This window comes from Apteryx rowi, unplaced genomic scaffold (genome assembly GCF_003343035.1).
Source record: "Apteryx rowi isolate R43461 unplaced genomic scaffold, aptRow1 scaffold_548, whole genome shotgun sequence".
NCBI lineage: Eukaryota > Metazoa > Chordata > Aves > Apterygiformes > Apterygidae > Apteryx > Apteryx rowi.
Window position 1 is genome coordinate 131,714 of NW_020450814.1, and position 17,709 is coordinate 149,422.

A 17,709-nucleotide genomic window follows, 5' to 3' on the forward strand; every position below is an offset into this window, starting at 1 on the left:
AGCATCTCCCAGAAAGACTGAGGACAGAAGAAGGCTTTGCTTTACCTGTTCCAACTGACTTCACCACGTACTCTAAAATGGAGATGCAGGAACGCAGCTGATGAGTATTTACTGAGGGAGACTAGAAGTAACGTGCTGCTTCTGTCCTGCAAAAGCCTGGGAGTGTTGGAACTGCCATCCTGAGAGCTGAAAAGTGTGTGGTGTCTCAAATTCAGATGTACTTGTGAAGCTGGGCCATTTGGTCTGGCTTACTCTCCAGTGTTACACGAAGCTGTGTGGCCTGCCCTTTTCCCTCCTCAGATCAGCGCTGTCTCATCCCATGCTTTTTAAAAAAGCTTTGCCACTGAATTTTTAAGAGAGTGAAAAGCAAAACTCTTCTGTTGTTTCTTTACTGAAAGACATTTTGTACTCCTTTGGCTAGTTACAAAGCACCAGTTAATACTACTGCTGGTATGAAGAAACTGTTCAGGACAGAGAGAAGTATTGACTTCAAAAATATTTTTTAGCTAAGATTTAAGGCTAACGGTGTAATCTGCTATTTAGATTAGCCTGGATACACCAAACTGATCCAATGTCTAAGCGCAGGATGGACAACGTTTAGAAAACAGCCTGTGCTGCCCCGACTCCTCTTCCCATCATGTCATGGACACTGTACCACAGGTTATTATTGTCAATGTCCCTGTGCAGTCCAGACTTCAGCTCAAGAGAGAAAGCACCCAGCAGGCACAATAGCATTTTTCCTTTACAGCAAAAAAGTATTTTTAGTTTGTTCCTTTACAGCAGAAAACCATCAAGAACTGTTCAAGTTTGCTCTGAAAGAATTTTGCACAGTCAGAGCTGAACTCTCAAAAACATTACCATGGGGATAAAAGCTGATGTGAGCAAGCCAACCCACAGAAGTGTCTGTGGGGACACCACGGCAAAGGCAGGGAAGCATGAATTGACTTAGCCTCTGAAAATATGAAGCGACTACTTTGCAGTAACTTACTATTTTGTGGTAATTCATTTTGGTACCTCAGTCCCCAGTATTTCTTGCTAACTGGTTATTCGTGAAGCTATTTCAATCCCTGCAATATTTGATTCAAGAAAAACTATTGCCTCCTGAACTACTGAGTCTTACCTGTTGCAGTTGGAGCAGAGGAAAATGAGGAAGGTGAGGAATAAGACTGTGGTCATAGCTGCCAAACTTCCCCACAGGATGGCGTGGACCTGCCCGCTGCCTAAGAAGCCACCATCTGGTCCCATGATACTAGTAGGAGCTGGTGTCACTTCAGGATGAAGACGTTATTCCTTGGAGAGTGCTGGCATCTGTGATGAGAGCACCTTCTGTTTCTGCACACAGAAAACCGTATTTGGAAGTCATGATAGATTGTGAAGATAATGAATCTGGCATATACAAGTCTGGCAAGAGAGATTTTTCAAATCCAGTTTTAAGTACAGGACAGCCAGCCAGCGAGATCTGCAGCTAAATTTCTGATGGTGACATGGAACAAATCTTGTCAAATATTAACACAAGCTGTTAAGTATCAACAATCCTAACATGAATAAAATGCAGTACAGTATCTGTGTCCTTACACTTTGAGAAAAAAAGTCTGTAAATCCACTTCAAGACACTGAGTAATCTATTTGTGATGATATTTGTTAACTTCATTAAAAATGGAGCTTTCAAAACAACCGACTTCTGCCAAGTTAGCAAGACAAAAAGAGAATTGTGGGAGGCCTTCACCTCCTTCTCTTTCAATGTCTCCTGCTGCCTGCACATGACTAGGTGTTTAAAGTACAATGACAAATAAACTAGGTTGTTTTTAAAAGGAATACCATACAAAAATTTCTTACAATAGATCAGGTCTATTTTTTTTCCATGTGAAATGCTTATTTTCTTATTAGTCTGCCCTGGACATTAATAGGATTGAACTTTTTTTATTTTATTTTTTTTTGCTTTTCCCAGCAGAGGATAATAAAGACAACAAATGAGAAGAGCAGACACAGCATTTTTCAAGAACTTGAATTATCACAACTTTTGCTACAGCACAGCAGCTCCTGGAGAAACATCCCAAGTTAACAGCATTTATGATATATAAGTTTTGGTATTCAAAATATGCTAAAATATAGTACTTATTTTTAATGTAATACATTGTTGACCTATGGCAAAATTGAAAAGAAGACTTTCATTCTGCACAACCAAAGATATCATTGTCTCCATAATTTAGAAATACATTATGCAAAGTCAAGTCACAGCCTTGCAGCTAGACCTCAGGACTGATAAACGTTCAGATAAAATACAGTAAAGAAATTAACAATAACTTTGGGGGAATGAAAAAGTATCACAACTTGAGACTGAATAATGCCTAAAAATACTTAGAATTACTCTAATTTTATCTATATATTTTCATATATATATATGAAATACATATTATATATATACATTGTATCTCTTTTGCAGCAGAGGCACACTTTTCACTAGCAAATTTAATTAGGCAATAATGTCACATCTGTATCAAAAGCACTCTGTTACCATGTTGGTATTAAAATCTTATGAGAAGAAGCTTAATTTCCAAGAAAAGACCATTCACATCAAAGGAAAGGAGCAGAAGGGACTTAAATACTAAGTTATGTTGCTAGGCAGTTCTTACAAGGACTATTCCTATTCCTATATAAAATTAGCTCATTGATTTCTACCATGCAGGATCAGACTTACAGATGCATTTCCTAAAGAACCAGTTTTTACTAAATAACCCCATGGTGAACAGAAGCAATGTTTTTTTAGATATTAATTTGCAGTCATAATATATTTATGTATTTTTTAAGATATTAATGGAATTGCAATGAGAATGAGGGGAAACAGACATGGAATTTATTACTTTTTCTGAACCTTTCTAGAGATATCCCATTTACTCTGTTTGGTGTATATTTATTGTGGGGAGCAGAGGGTATAAGGAATACACTGAGAAAGACCTAAGGCTGGAGAAGTCAATAGAGTAGGAACAGAAGCTTCTCATCCTAGAAAGACAGACTTTGAAGTGGAGTTAAATATTTCTAGTTTGGCTAAATAACAAGGAAATCAGATAATCTATAGCTTTTAAAACCCAGTAAATACAAAGCATGGGAGGAGCAGGTGTACAACGCTTGGGCAAAGCCCGCAGCTGCCTTCCTGGCAGCTCCGCACTGTGGGAACAGGGTAGCCACCGCAGCAGGCGTCGTAGGGCAGGATGTGCCCAGCACGTGTCCTGCTTCTGCGGGGACTTTGGTGCGATGCTGAGCTCTACGCTTCTCTGGTTATTGTTGGAGCTTGGAAAATTAAGCACTGAAAAGCAAGTAAAGGCCACTCTAAAAAATATTTACATGGCAGATGTGCATCTGATACAGCTCTACCTACTACAGCAAAACTTGGGGTATGTCTACACTAGGTGTACACACATGGTCACACCATTGACTGCAAAGCAGAGAGACCTTAAGAGAAACAGAATCAATTTAGTCAGCAGAAAACATGCTTTAATGCCTGAAAAGACCTCTTGGATAGGTGTATTGGAAGAGATTCCCGTGGAGGTGATGGGCTGTCCTTCACCTGGCATTTAGAAGACACTCCAAAGCATGCTGCAGTGGGCGAGTTAACTAGCTCCAAACCTTTGTTAGAAGTTTTGAATGGAAAGTATTGATTTTCTTTTCAACATTCATTTTTTACAAATTTTCAAAGGCGTTTTTCCAACCTCTAAAAACTTTTAAAACTCCATCCTCTTGACTTTAAAAAAATACTGTTTTTTTCTTCCTTCCTTGGAAAAAAAGGACAGAAATGGAAAGGGAAGAAAATGAAAACTGAATAAAAGCTTTTTTTCCACATTTATATTGTCTTTTCTTCCATATTTTTGTCAGGAAACAAATAAAACAGAAGGAGAGAATGCAAATGGAAAAAAAGCTCCTTATTTTTTAAATACTGGACAAAGAAGAGGAAAATATAGGAAAAAAGGATAGGGATCTCAAAATATTTTTCACCTTTTTCAGAAAACAGAAACAAATATTATTTGATTTTTTTAAAGCAGACACAAAGGTGTCTTGAGCGAAATCATTTACATTACATTACATAATTTCTAGTGATAAGTTTACGATTTTATGCCTGCACTGAAGAACAATACTATATTCCTCTCAGAAAATGCAACTGACTAAGTAACCTTCCAAAAGCTAATATGGCAGGCAGTTATTCTCTCATTCTACAAATACATTCTTACCTATTGAAGCTGCTGGCCTAATGAAGTAAAGGTGATATCTGAGCTAAGGAAAGCTAAGGATACCTGGGACAAAGACACACAGGAAAGCTGCAACCTTTGAAGGCTCCCGTACAGAATTAGGAAGTTACAGGATGAGCAGCAGCTGGTGGAGTTGAGAGACAGAGCTTAAAAAGGATGAGTCCTTTTTAAGATCTCAGGATCAGAGGCAGAGAGTCAAGGGAGATGTATGTTTGAGCATCAAGAATGAAGTGCAAACTGAAGCTAGCAATGAGAAATCCTACTGGGCAGAAGCCAAATGGAGGCAAGAAAAGGGCCAAGGACAGAAACTGTAGTTATGCTACAGTGAAAGACTAAGAATTCAGATACAAGGCTTTCACTGTAAATTGAAAAAAAAAGAGGTCAGAAAAGGTCAGAAAAATACAGTGGCACTTGAACTAGGGGAGGCAACTACTGCAGACCCTGGTTACTCATGCAAGCAGAATAGAGCATTAAATTGGAATAAATTCACAAAGAATGAAGCAGTAATGAAGCCCTCCATGAGAGAAGCCTGAGCAGGCAAGACATGACTTCTTTCAGCTTCTTAAACTGCAGGAGTTTGATAAGTGCAGGAAAGGGAACCTAGAAGCTGCTCAATGATCTACTTGTTATAAGACAAGAAGTGAATATAATCATAACACAGGAAAGCACGCCTGCATATGCTTTCCGCTGAGCACTGCACCCTTCTAATGATACTTGTTCAGCCATCAGAGAGCTTATTCCTACTGATTAATGCCTCCCAAATGATGAGGTTGAAATAGTTTCCTTTTGGGCACACAGGAGAGCTTCTGAAATACTGAGGGTTGGACAAGCACCCATCAACCACCTGAGCAGCACAGGATGGAAACCTGGCACGGAGATACAATGAAAATACAACCATCTGCTTCACTTGGTGAATGCCTGGACCCCAAACAGTTAATGGATTTTGGAGCTGCTCAGAGGCTAGCTTTAATGAGAAACTTAGCTGCAATCATAACTATGGAACAACAAGCAGCTAATTTCAAAAAATCTCTTTAGACACTTTAAATGATTAACTTTAAATTACACATTAAATTTTACAAGAAAAAGTTATATTGTGCTGCCCCCTGGTGAATTCTTCCTTTAGGAAAAATGTATTTGTGCCTGCTGTTACCGTTGTGGCTCATGCGATTGTGCTTCAGTGCTTCAATGAATCCCATTGCTAAAAATGGAGGCTTGTGTGCAGTCTTTCATCTGCTTGGCTTGGAAAAAAATCCTGCTACCACCCTTGAAAGGCACTCGGACTCGAATATTTTAACTTTGCAGAGACATCACTGAGAGAGTAATGGTCAGTTGAACTTTTTTTTTATTATTTAAATCTGTGAAGATCTTTTGAGATGAAGATTTCTTTAGGTTGTACTTTTGCCAGAGAAAGGCAAGAATATCTTTGTTTAGAAATCTCCACACAAGTTGTAGGTAATATCAAACTCTATATAAGAATAACAAAGACAGGCCTGGAATACCTGGATGAGAAAACTTATTTCATTTAGGACAAAACACAAATGACTTCACACTAACATTTCAAAATCATTTTCAGTTCAGAGAAGTAAATCTTACACTATACTTAATAGAATTTCTCCTTCTTCTTGTAATTTTTCCTTGCATTTTAGACATCAATATTTGCCAATAGTGGAACCTATATGACAAATAACAACAATAGCCATTTCCTGAAAATTGCACATAAATGCACAGTTATGCTTGGCAGTCGCAGAAAGATGTTTTTTTCATTACATGACCCTCATTTTCATAGCGAATAACGTGTTATTTGTCCTTACAAGTGTTCCAGGGATAAAGCACAGCTTAGGCATTTCAGCAAGATTTGGTGATGATGGAAGTCTGCAATGCAGGGCACAAGCACAAATTTGTTGCCAAACTGAAGAATACAAATGTATTGGGGGTGAAGCCGCTTTGAAATCAACACACACAAAAGAGCGTGGGGAGGCTGTGGTTTTAAGGAGAGTGATGAGTGGGAATTTCAGCTAGTGAGGAAGCTGCTGCAAAAGCTTGCATTGAGACCTGAATGTCATCAAAGCCCACCAAGGGACCGATCCAGCGTCCTTTGGATCTGGGATCTGGTCTGTGTTTTCTGTGCAGAGTTTCAGGCAAAGCCTGTGCCCTATGCCGCTTTGTGCAGCTCCGGGGCTGGGGCGGCACCACACGAGGTGGCAGTGCAGCCCCATGGCCACCCAGCGGAAAGGCTCCCAGGGGACCTGACCCACCGCCCCTCGCCTTGGCTTCTTACCACTGCTTTTGGGCTTTACATTGCCTGTTATAAACCACCTCAGGCCCACGCTTTCCATCAACGTCCCAAGGGGAAAGAGTGGGAAAAGCTGATGGCGTCACCTTTCTGGTTTTCTTTATGAATTATAGATACAGCACAAGCAAGGGAAGAAATTGTTTTGACAACTGAACGACTTTGAATGCGAGAACCCAAACACAACAGGACAGGATAGATTCAGGGAGAGGTCAGAGATCAGGACTCTCTGTCCTAGACTGTCAGACCAGGTTCGGCTAAAAAGGGCGCTGATCAGGAGCTTCACATGCTGATCCTCTGCGAAAAATCTTGGTTGCGAGCTTCCTTCTCCAGCTGCTCCATCTCCTGCTGCTTTCTTCTCCCTCCCTCCCATTTTCTGTGCCTTCAGTTATCCTGATACCCGTTAAACTGTAAAACAGATTAGTCAGATCATCCAAGCTGAACGATCCCCTCCACTCTAATAATATAGACGTGGGAGGGAGAGGGAGTGGGCAAGAAGGTCATAATTTTTAAACCAGATTTTTATTGGTCTGGTAGCAAGCTCACTAAGAGTTGCATTAATACGAACCAGAAAATGGTGAAGTACAAGATATATGGAACCACAAAGCGAGACAGCAGACGAGAGGTATGAAACGAATGTCCTCTTGTCTACATCCAGTTGCTAACACTGTCATCCAAACATAACAAAGGAACAGAAACTTGGATGACAACGAACGGGCAGCAGCAGCAGACAGTCCTGCAGGTGTAACATCCACAGATGTAGATCCTTTTATCTTACATTCCTCCAGATTTTGAAAACTGACTTTCTCTACAAAGCTGCAGTTCTACAGGAAACCGAATGAGATCCTGTTACCTTATTTGCTTCTCAGAAAACTCATTCTGCAGCTTAAGACAAAGCTCAGGCATCAGTGGGTACAATATATTGCCAAGTGTCCCAAGACTGAGCGTGTCCCTTGAATGAGACATTGTCAGACCATTAAAAAAAAAAAAAATCCAAAGAAAAGCAATTCCTTACTATGACAACTCCTGCACCAACAAGATTTCACACCAAACAGCTTCTTATAGTCTATGCATTTTATTTAGACAAGAGAGAGGATGTGGCAGGCTCATTTTACTCAATCCAGAATCTTCTCCCTATCATCAGAAGTGTTCTCTACATATATGGAAAATAACAAATTGGTCCTATTTTCTTGCTGCTGGCAGGAGATTAAGTGCAGTTCTGTAGTGAATTGGATCAGGCAACTGCCCTGTGTTAAAATGAACTTAAAATAACCCTTTCTTCATCCAAAGAACCCTCTCTAAACCTCTTGATTTTAAACTGAAACTGTTCTCTGATCTTCTTCACCAGCCTTTTTCACAAGGCTTTAATGGCAGAGCAGCTGGAAGCTGCTCCTGAGTGTCTCTTTCTTGTAGCTTATCAGAGCTGATGGATTCCTGATAATACAAGCCAACGTGCCCACATTCTGTGACACCATCGGGCTGCATTTGTCCCTGTGTGGGCAAATTACTCAGGTCAAACTTTTCACAGGTATGTCTGGATCCAGGACCTACTTTGAAGCCTACCTGCAGCAGTCGGTGTGATTTGTACTTTGAACAACAATGTTACATCTATAGCAATAAATAAAACATGCCTGGGGTAACTGTCTTGTACTGAGGCCAACTGGCATGGCACAGCCTGTGTCTGTACTGCTAAACTCTCTTATCCTCCATAAAACAGTGGTTGTACCCAAGTTGCCCACTGGGAGTGGTCTCTGGTTTAAACTAACTCCTGAGCTGTGCCTGGGATTAGATTGGGAAAGAGCCGTTTGACTCCAGCCGAAATTATGCCACAGGCTGTTGTAACAATTTAATAACATAAATGATGGACATTCAGTGCCCTGACAGTGTTTCATGTATACAGACCACACATACAGTCCAGGGCACCTGGTAAAATCAGATCCTTCATCTCTCAAACTGAGAATCTGAAAATAGTGGATCCTTTGACCTCAATCCCTCAGTGTGCTAGAGAGCCTTATCTGATCTCCATACTCATCCACCACAGGATGGGTCCAACTTTCTACCCCGCTCCAGCTCTTCTCATCATCTTCCAAACCCAGCCTCTCCTCTTCCCAGTTCTGTTTGCAGCCCAGGGCATTCACCTAATTTTATATGTGACAAAAACTGTATGAAGATACCAATACAGCAATGAGCCTTTATGGGCAACTAATTAAATAAGTGCAAAGTTGTTAAAACTTTATCAAAAAGAGATAAATTAGAGGCAGTGTTACATTAAAATAGATGATGCTATGGAATCGAGTGAAAATGCAAACATCATCCTTGCTTTAAGTTAGTGCTTGATATTTAACAGTAACTGCACACTATTAAATGCTTCTAGGGACAACCGGTAGCTGGACCGCTGTCTGAGCTGAGGTCCTGCTTATTATAAGCTGTTCTAGCACCACAGTATCACCAGAAGCAAGATTGTGTGGCATCTTGAAAGGCACTGTAAAAAAGATGTTAGACTGATTTGCGTTGTTTCTGTACCTGTCCTGCCTTGTTTCAGTCTCTAGCTGTTTATATGTGGATCCAGTACTGAACTATACAAACATTAAGAGCATGATCTTAGTAGCTATTTCTTTTTAGTGTCTGCTGCATTTCACTTTTAGGGTTCCTATGCACTAGATGAGGACAAACCCTTTTCTATGTCAGATTAATGGTGTTCTAGTACAGTTGCATTTTAGGCTACTTGCTTGGCAGCAACTGCTTAACTACAACAATTAAAGTCAAAAAGATGCTTCTTATTCCAGGCAGACAAGAAATGCTAAAGGAGACCAGATGTACACATAATTAAGGCCTGATCCTGAAAGCCTGGTGCTGGAATGAATTACTGCAATGGACTGGGATGCTGTCGGAGGTTGTCAGACATGCCTTGCAGACACTGCATGTGTCGTAAGCCTTCAGAAGAGTTCATGTTTCTGCTCAGTGAAACAGCAGAATAATGAGGGTCTGATCTAATTCCCCATTGTATCTTCCTTCACAGAAATCAGAGCCCGCTTATCAAAGGATGCGTGTGTGCTCCATAGTGCAAAACCAGATCTAAGGCAAAACTGAACAGTCCCAAATTACTGGTCACTTTTAAGCACTTTTAAGTCTTAACATCTCCTAAATAGAAACCAAGTCTCTCTGAAACCATGTATCTGTGGCATTACAGAAAAATTAAAAAAGGCCTTTGCCTCAGTAAATGCTGACCTACACAGCTATCCGTAATTATAGGCCAATCAACACAGTCATGCTTTGCCAGACCTGGTCACCTCAAGGCCAACATTTTCAAAGTTGAACTGATTTTTTCCTTCTAGATTTTTCCTTTCATGTTTTTCTCTCTATCTCTATTAACAAATTTAGCAATTTTTCTGTCCACTATTGCAAACTCAGAGCCATCCTTGGATATCTTTTCTTCCCCTATGCTTTCCTCCCAATACCGCAGCCTCCAACCATAGAAAATAACTCTCACTCTTGACATTTCCTGTTCTGCTTAAGAACCCTATCTCTGCCTAAGGTGTATCCTCACTTGAGCAATATCACTTTGTGTTTCCCCATTTCCCACTGCCTGACTTTCCTTCTTCTACTAACTTCTTCACAGTCTGCACCTCCTTTGTAACACCCATTTCTTGTCCCTCCTTATGTTCAGAGTGTTCCTAATTCTTGGGCTTTTCCTCCTCTTTGGAAAGACACTTTGGAAAGCAAGAAAAAACAAGAAAGTGAAATGAAGAATTAAGCATGTGAATTCAAGAGTGTGCTTCAAGGCAGGGGAAGAGTTTCTAATAAAAGGGCGAGCATTTGGAAAACAAGAGGAAACTGCAGATGTTATCAGGAAGGTTTTCTAGCAGACCCTAAAACTGGATTTTCAAAGGCAGGTTCAAAGGAATGTAATTGCATGTGAATATGATTATGTCCCAGTGATACACAGTCTGCATCCTGGGCTTTATACATGTACATAATCATGCACTTATCTTGTCATATTGCTAGCACACTTATTTGCCATATTCACAAGGTCTTTCTATGTATAAAGCACATACTCACAAACCACTGCCAAAGTTATCTATTTTTATAAATCTGGTCCTAAACACGCTGTTTTTTTAAATAAATAATTTAAAGCTCACAAATTCATTTCATGGTGGGTAATAATGTTACCCCCATTTCACAGATGGGATAAGAGAACTACCCGGTTATCAGCCCCACAACAGCCCCTAGCCCAGCAAAGGGAAAATGAGGAGCTGCGGCCCTGGCTTTCCAAGGCAGAGTATCGGTTCAGCCAGACAGCTGCTGGGAAGAAACCCAGAAAGGCTATGCGAAATGGCTCACAGCAACACCACATATTTTCCCCAGGCATTAGCAGCCAGATAATGACTGGCTTGAATGCTAGAGCAGAAAAGCTTTATCTGATGAGTGACCATGCCAAAGATTGTAATTTAATTGTAGCATGTTATTCTCTTTCCCACACCCCCACAGTATCCCACATTGCTTTCTGTCTTCAGTGAGGTAATTAGACCACTATTACCACATGCTTTAGAGCATATAGAAATGAAAGCTGTCTTTGTGAAGTGTTTCCAGCTCTGACACTATTATTCCTGATAGCTTTGCTTTTCCTGGAACTAGATGTTATTTCATATTAAACACAGCCTGTTTATAATTTCACTTTGCTGTTTGTAATTCTACCGTGCCAAGTCTCTTTTTAGTCTTTGCAGTGCAACAACGTTCTACATAAAGTGGTTCAAGCGACCCTTTTGTAAACTCAGGTAATAATAATAGAAATAGAGAAACTCCCCCCAGCCTGGAGAGCAGGCACACACACACAGAGATTGCCTCTAAACTGGCCTAAGAGACCTCTGAAATCCACAGAAATCCACTCTTCCTTTTTCACAAATGGGTGTCTGAATCAGGCCCATGAAAGACAATGGGTAAACAGGACATTCCCGGTGGGTACCTCTGATTTCCAAAGGACACTGAGCTTACAAAACTGTTGAAGACTGCAGAACGTGCAGCAGCAAAACACAACGCTCTGACTGTCCCTGGTGAAACACTCCTGAAGAAGTAGGACTCTTTTTAAGAAAGCAAGACTACTACTTTGGGTGGGATTCATCTTATGTAGGTTTACCTCTCCAAAAATAGGCTTCTAGATCCTACCTATGGGATCTCAGCTGAGAGACCTCACCTCTGTACTCATCACAGCAGCGGACTAGATGACTTCCACTTAGTTAGATACTTACTGTTAGACTGATGAAATTTTAGACACGTGCTTAGAAAATAGGTATACCTAAACTGAGAAATTTAAAAAATGCGTTGTATTCAACACTCTGGATATTATAGCCTTTTAACAGCAGCAAGAAGGGCTTCTTCAAATACATCAGTAGCAAGAGGAAGACTAGGGAAAATGTGGGGCCTTTGCTGAATGGGGTGGGTGCCCTGGTGACAAAGGATGCAGAGAAGGCAGAGTTCCTGAATGCCTTCTTTGCTTCAGTCTTTACTGCTCAGGCCAGCCCTCAGGAATCCCAGACCCTGGAGACAAGAGAGAAAGTCTGGAGGAAGAAAGACTTTCCCTTGGTCGAGGAGGAGTGGGTTAGAGATCATTTAAGCAAACTTGACACCCACAAATCCATGGGCCCTGATGGGATGCACCCACGAGTGCTGAGGGAGCTGGAGGATGTCATTGCTAAGCCACTCTCCATCATCTTTGAAAGGTCATGGAGGACAGGAGAGGTGCCTGAAGACTGGAAGAAAGCCAGTGTCACCTCAGTCTTTAAAAAGGGCAAGAAGGAGGACCCAGGGAACTACAGGCCAGTCAGCCTCACCTCCATCCCTGGAAAGGTGATGGAGCAGCTCATCCTGGAGSCTATCTCCAAGCATGTGGAGGACAAGAAGGTGATCAGGAGTAGTCAGCATGGCTTCACCAAGGGGAAATCATGCCTAACCAATCTGATAGCCTTCTATGATGGAATGACTGGCTGGGTAGATGAGGGGAGAGCAGTGGATGTTGTCTACCTAGACTTCAGCAAGGCTTTTGACACTGTCTGCCATAACATCCTCATAGGGAAGCTCAGGAAGTGTGGGTTAGATGAGTGGACAGTGAGGTGGATTGAGAGCTGGCTGAATGGCAGAGCTCAGAGGGTTGTGATCAGTGGCAGAGTCTAGTTGGAGGCCTGTAGCTAGCAGTGTCCCCCAGGGGTCAGTACTGGGTCCAGTCTTGTTCAACTTCTTCATCAGTGACCTGGATGAAGGGACAGAGTGCACCCTCAGCAAGTTTGCTGAYGATACAAAACTGGGAGGAGTGGCCGATACACCAGAGGGCTGTGCTGCCATTCAGAGAGACCTGGACAGGCTGGAGAGGTGGGCGGAGAGGAACCTCATGAAGTTCAACAAAGGCAAGTGCAGGGTCCTGCACCTGGGGAGGAATAACCCCATGCACCAGTACAGGTTGGGGGTTGACCTGCTGGAAAGCAGCTCTGCGGAGAAGGACCTGGGAGTGCTGGTGGACACCAAGTTAAGCATGAGGCAGCAATGTGCCCTTGTGGCCAAGAAGGCCAATGGTATCCTGGGGTGCATCAGGAAKAGTGTTGCCAGCAGGTCGAGGGAGGTGATTCTCCCCCTCTACTCAGCCCTGCTGAGGCCACATCTGGAGTCTGCGTCCAGTTCTGGGCTCCCCAGTACAAGAGGGATGTGGCACTACTGGAGCAAGTCCAGCGAAGGGCTACAAAGATGATTAGGGGACTGGAGCATCTCTCTTATGAGGAAAGGCTGAGAGAGCTGGGCCTGTTTAGCCTGGAGAAGAGAAGGCTGAGAGGAGATCTTATCAACGTGTACAAGTATCTGAAGCGAGGGTGTCGAGAGGATGGGACCAGACTCTTTTCAGTGGCGCCCAGCGACAGGACGCGAGGCAATGGGCACAAACTGAAACACAGACAGTTCCATCTGAACATGAGGAAAAACTTTTTCACTGTGAGGGTGACAGAGCACTGGAACAGGTTGCCCAGAGAGGTGGTGGAGTCTCCTTCTCTGGAAATATTCAAAACGCACCTGGACGCGATCCTGTGCAACGTGCTCTAGGTGACCGTGCTTGAGCAGGGGGGTTGGACTAGATGATCTCCAAACGATTCTGTGATTCTGTAACATATCTTGAGTGGGACTCCTCTAAAATTAAGCACATAAAATCATTACATTTTTTGAAAATCCTAAGCAAAGGAATTTTAAATCTAATAAACTAAGATTACTGCGTGCCTATGCTAGCATATAATTTATAGATATAAAAGTCTGGAAGACCGAAGAGTTCCAGGGAATCTAAGTGATGGTCCTTGGAGGTAGAGTACAAATTACATCAGAAGGGCTTGTTATATTTAAGATTAAATAATCTTGAAGCAAAAGGAATTAGTTAGGATTGAGCTGTGTAATATCCTGCAATGAGAGAAGAAGCAGTCATTCATTTAGCTTAGTGACAGGCAATTTTTTTTTTTAAAAAAAGTATTCACGTGATGTGCTTTGTAAAGGTGAAGCTCTATTTCAGGCTCAAATTCCTCGTTATTCACTCTAAGTCATTCAGTAAAGTGATTTTTCAACTTAGCATTTGTATTTCAATAGGGACTTCAGTTCTTCTTATATATTCAGTGCATCTATGCAAGGCCTTTTGCATTGCTAGAGACACTCTTTGTCCTAAAAAATCTATGTTCTGTTTAGATAAGATGGGCACTACATAAGAAAGTGTCTGTGTAAATACTTCCTTTACACTAAAAAGTCCAAGACAGAGAAGGATTAGGTGATTCTTGAAGAGATCTTTGGCAGAGATGAGAACTGATCCCAGACAGCCAGAGTCCCAAGCCAGTGCCTTATTTACATGGTCGTGCTTTCCTCCTTGAACTTGGAAACACAGCTGTGTGGTCCTTGAGGCGAGGCACTGCCTTAGTTCACTTCAATCATCTAAAAATAATCTGAATTAGCTCTCTATATGCACTGAGTAGTCAGTGAAGCCTAACTTCTGTCTGTGAATAGAGGGGTACTTTCAAAGCTAGTCACATCTAGTCTCCTCTTATAGACCAGATATCTAACTTTTAGGATTAGGAGAGGCGATATCTATAAATCAAGGGCAAAAGCAGGGGAGATTAATGTTTTGTGATCCCTCCAGGAAAGGTGCAATAATGTGGGGTAACAAGACAAAATAAATCAAACTGTTTCCTGCTCCCCACACCAACTTCCTGGCACTTGGTGCATTTTATCTGCCTGCTTTCCTGCTGTGAAGAAAGAAAGATACAAATCTGGACTTGATCCCAATGGACTGAGGCAGCAAAAGTTAATCTTTGTTCCTGTGGGAATGACCTGCAAACGGGGATCCCTATGCACACACCCAAGCCCCTCACTCCCTCATAATGACACACGGCAAATACGATTATAAGATCTAATGAACTGCAACTAATATAATTCAGAAAATCTTCACAGATAATGAAAAACAGGTCTTTTCCTTCTAGATGTAATTGAGATGTTTGGTTCATACACTATGGCGAAGAAACTCTTCACAAAGTTATGTATGAATATTGCATTTACATATCAGGCAAATGCAGTTGCCTGTCACATTTTTGGGCACTTTTTCCTGACTGCTGGATATTTGATGAACAGCTCTATTCTGAAGAGCCCTGGTAGGAAAACATCTGAGAACAGAAATGGACTTAATAAAGGAAATACTTTCTCATGTTCTTCCAAGGGAAATCTCTAGTCTAGATGTCATCTACTAACTACCACTTTGCAATCTGAACTTGGTATAAACAGAACACTTCCCCAACAAGGATAAACCATGATCCCAAATAAACACATAGCTCTCCTGCTCCTAAGAAAGAACCACAAAACAGAATTTGGCCTGTAGCTTGTAAACTTTGTCGATTAACAATCGACTGAAAAAAATCCTGTTTTTCTTCCACTAGTCTGCTCTTTTTGCTGCCTGTTGGCATTAATTTTCTGCAATTTAAGTATTATTAATGCTGCGAGACTTCCTCTGCCTCTATGCTTTCCCATGTTACTATCATTAGCACCATTTTAGCAGGAAGAGCTATGTGCAGCACTGTAGAGAGAAAGATAAATACATCATCCCTGCTGCAAAAAAGTTTTACTACTACCTTGAGTTAAGAACTGCCAAAGCATTACGACAGGCGAGCAACTCCTGGTAGGTGAGACAAGCAGAACATCACGTCACTTCACACAGTCAATAACACACCTGGCTTTCTTCCTCGTTTTTTGGTTTTGTGCTGACCCAGGCATTACTTTTTCCTCACAGAAACTGGTCTTGAGAAGGGTTTTGAAGGAGAAAAATAAGACTGAAATTTGATGAAAAACCAAACTGGATACAGGATAACTGTTCTCCAGGGACAGGAGAGAGTCAAATTAGACTAGAGGAAAAGAAGAACAGTTTTATAGTGACAATATGCAAGGGGAAAAGCTGACTGCAAGCTTGAAACCTTTATGCAGCTGGTCAGTAATAAACATCTTATTTCCACAGCAACTGAGAAGAGTCTTCCAGCTGTACAGACACATAACCACAGCACACACATGCACACACAGAAGGAAAGAGCACACACCAGAAGCATTAATCTACTTCCACACGCACACACAGACCTTGCCTTTGAGCTCCCACACAACCAGGAACCCTCCACCTTTGTTGTCTTGTCTCCTTTCAGACACTTTGCTCCCCCTCTCCCCTCTTAAGCTTGTGTATCCTCATTTCTCCATCTTCCTCCTCCTTTTCGAAGGTCATACTTGTGTGGCCACAATATTGCAGCTCCCCTCCGCCGCTTGCCTCTTTATGAGCAGCCATCAGTTCTTGACCAACCCTCAACAAACAGTGCTGCTCCTAGCAATATAGAGCCACCTCTGCAATTATCTGAACATTACTCACTCTGGTATCATTTTTGTTTTAACACTTCTTCCCCCCAAAATTATTCTTCTGTAATAATATACCAGTCAAACATACTCACATGAACTCCTTATAAAACTACCAATAGAGACAGCAACATCTGCTGATCACTTTGGTTGCGACCTGTTAATATTAGGATGCCCAAGCAGTGAAAAAAGACATACCAGAAATAAAAAGGTCAAATGAAAAGAAATATATGAAAACACTCTCTCAGGAAGAGATTTAAATAATAGAGATGAAATAGTAAGACAGTTTACCTAAAATATGATAAATAATGTTGAACTAACATACAAGACACAAACATATACGCGAGAATGAGAAGTCAGCTTAAGAACTTCTACTGTTAGAATAAAAAAACCCCAACAGTTTCAACAGCTAGTTATCTATTACAATTCACCATTACACCACTTTTATAATACTCTGTATGAGCCAAGAGACAGCAGCAGGTCTAATTTTCCTTCACTAAGCAGTCTGCATTTCATATGCTTTACCTTTATTCTTTGAACCACTTACTGTGCTCAAGCCCTGTGCATTACCTTCCTGAACGTGGCTCATTTTAAAGGATAACCTAACACCAATAGAGAACAAACCTCTTTTTATCCTTTTCCACTGCTTAGGGAGATGGTTTTATTGACAAGTAATCAGATTCTATGGAAGGATGGCATGATTTTCAAAGAAAGCATTCACAGATGAAGAAGTAACCATTAGTTATTGAAGCTGAAACACTTACAGGTTAATTTGATGGCAGCAGCAGTAAATTAATTTTTCTTTTTGTTGAAAGATTTTCTTGACTACAACCTACAGCTGGCTAACTGCCTAAAGAGCAGAGGTTATCCAGCTGTGTATCTTCTCAGATGCAGTATCAAAATAATGTGCTACTTTCAGAAAAACAATGATGTCATCTTTTTAGAGAATCCTTTTTGGATTTTCAGCTGACTAGTTACCCAGAACCACAGACCTTAGTTTGGGGTAGTTGCTAAATTACTTGCTTTGCTATGTATTTCAACTATTTACTTGGCCAACAGGAGAAATGCAAGACTAAGTTTGGCTAGAAGAAAACAATAACAGAAAGAATAATCTCTCTTTATCCCAGTTTCACAGGTCTAAAAATAGCAGAAGGGAGCTAATAGATATTATACGGGCAAGAATGAGAACCAAGATTGGTGAGGGAGAATTTATTCTTGCAATTGTTACACACACACACAAGCATGCACTGACCCAAATAGATCAGGGCTCCTATCATTCCCTGGTGC

At 41.3% G+C, this 17,709-nt stretch overlaps 1 protein-coding gene across 1 annotated transcript in view; it reads right to left on the bottom strand.

Moving 5' to 3' along the window:
* Window positions 1–17,709, bottom strand: part of PAG1 (phosphoprotein membrane anchor with glycosphingolipid microdomains 1) — an 85,795-nt gene that overhangs the window by 14,285 nt on the left and 53,801 nt on the right. The window contains exon 3 of the mRNA XM_026081380.1: window positions 1,121–1,332. Coding sequence (XP_025937165.1) covers window positions 1,121–1,245 — 125 coding nt within the window. The 5' untranslated portion in view covers window positions 1,246–1,332. The remainder of the gene's footprint in view (window positions 1–1,120; window positions 1,333–17,709) is intronic.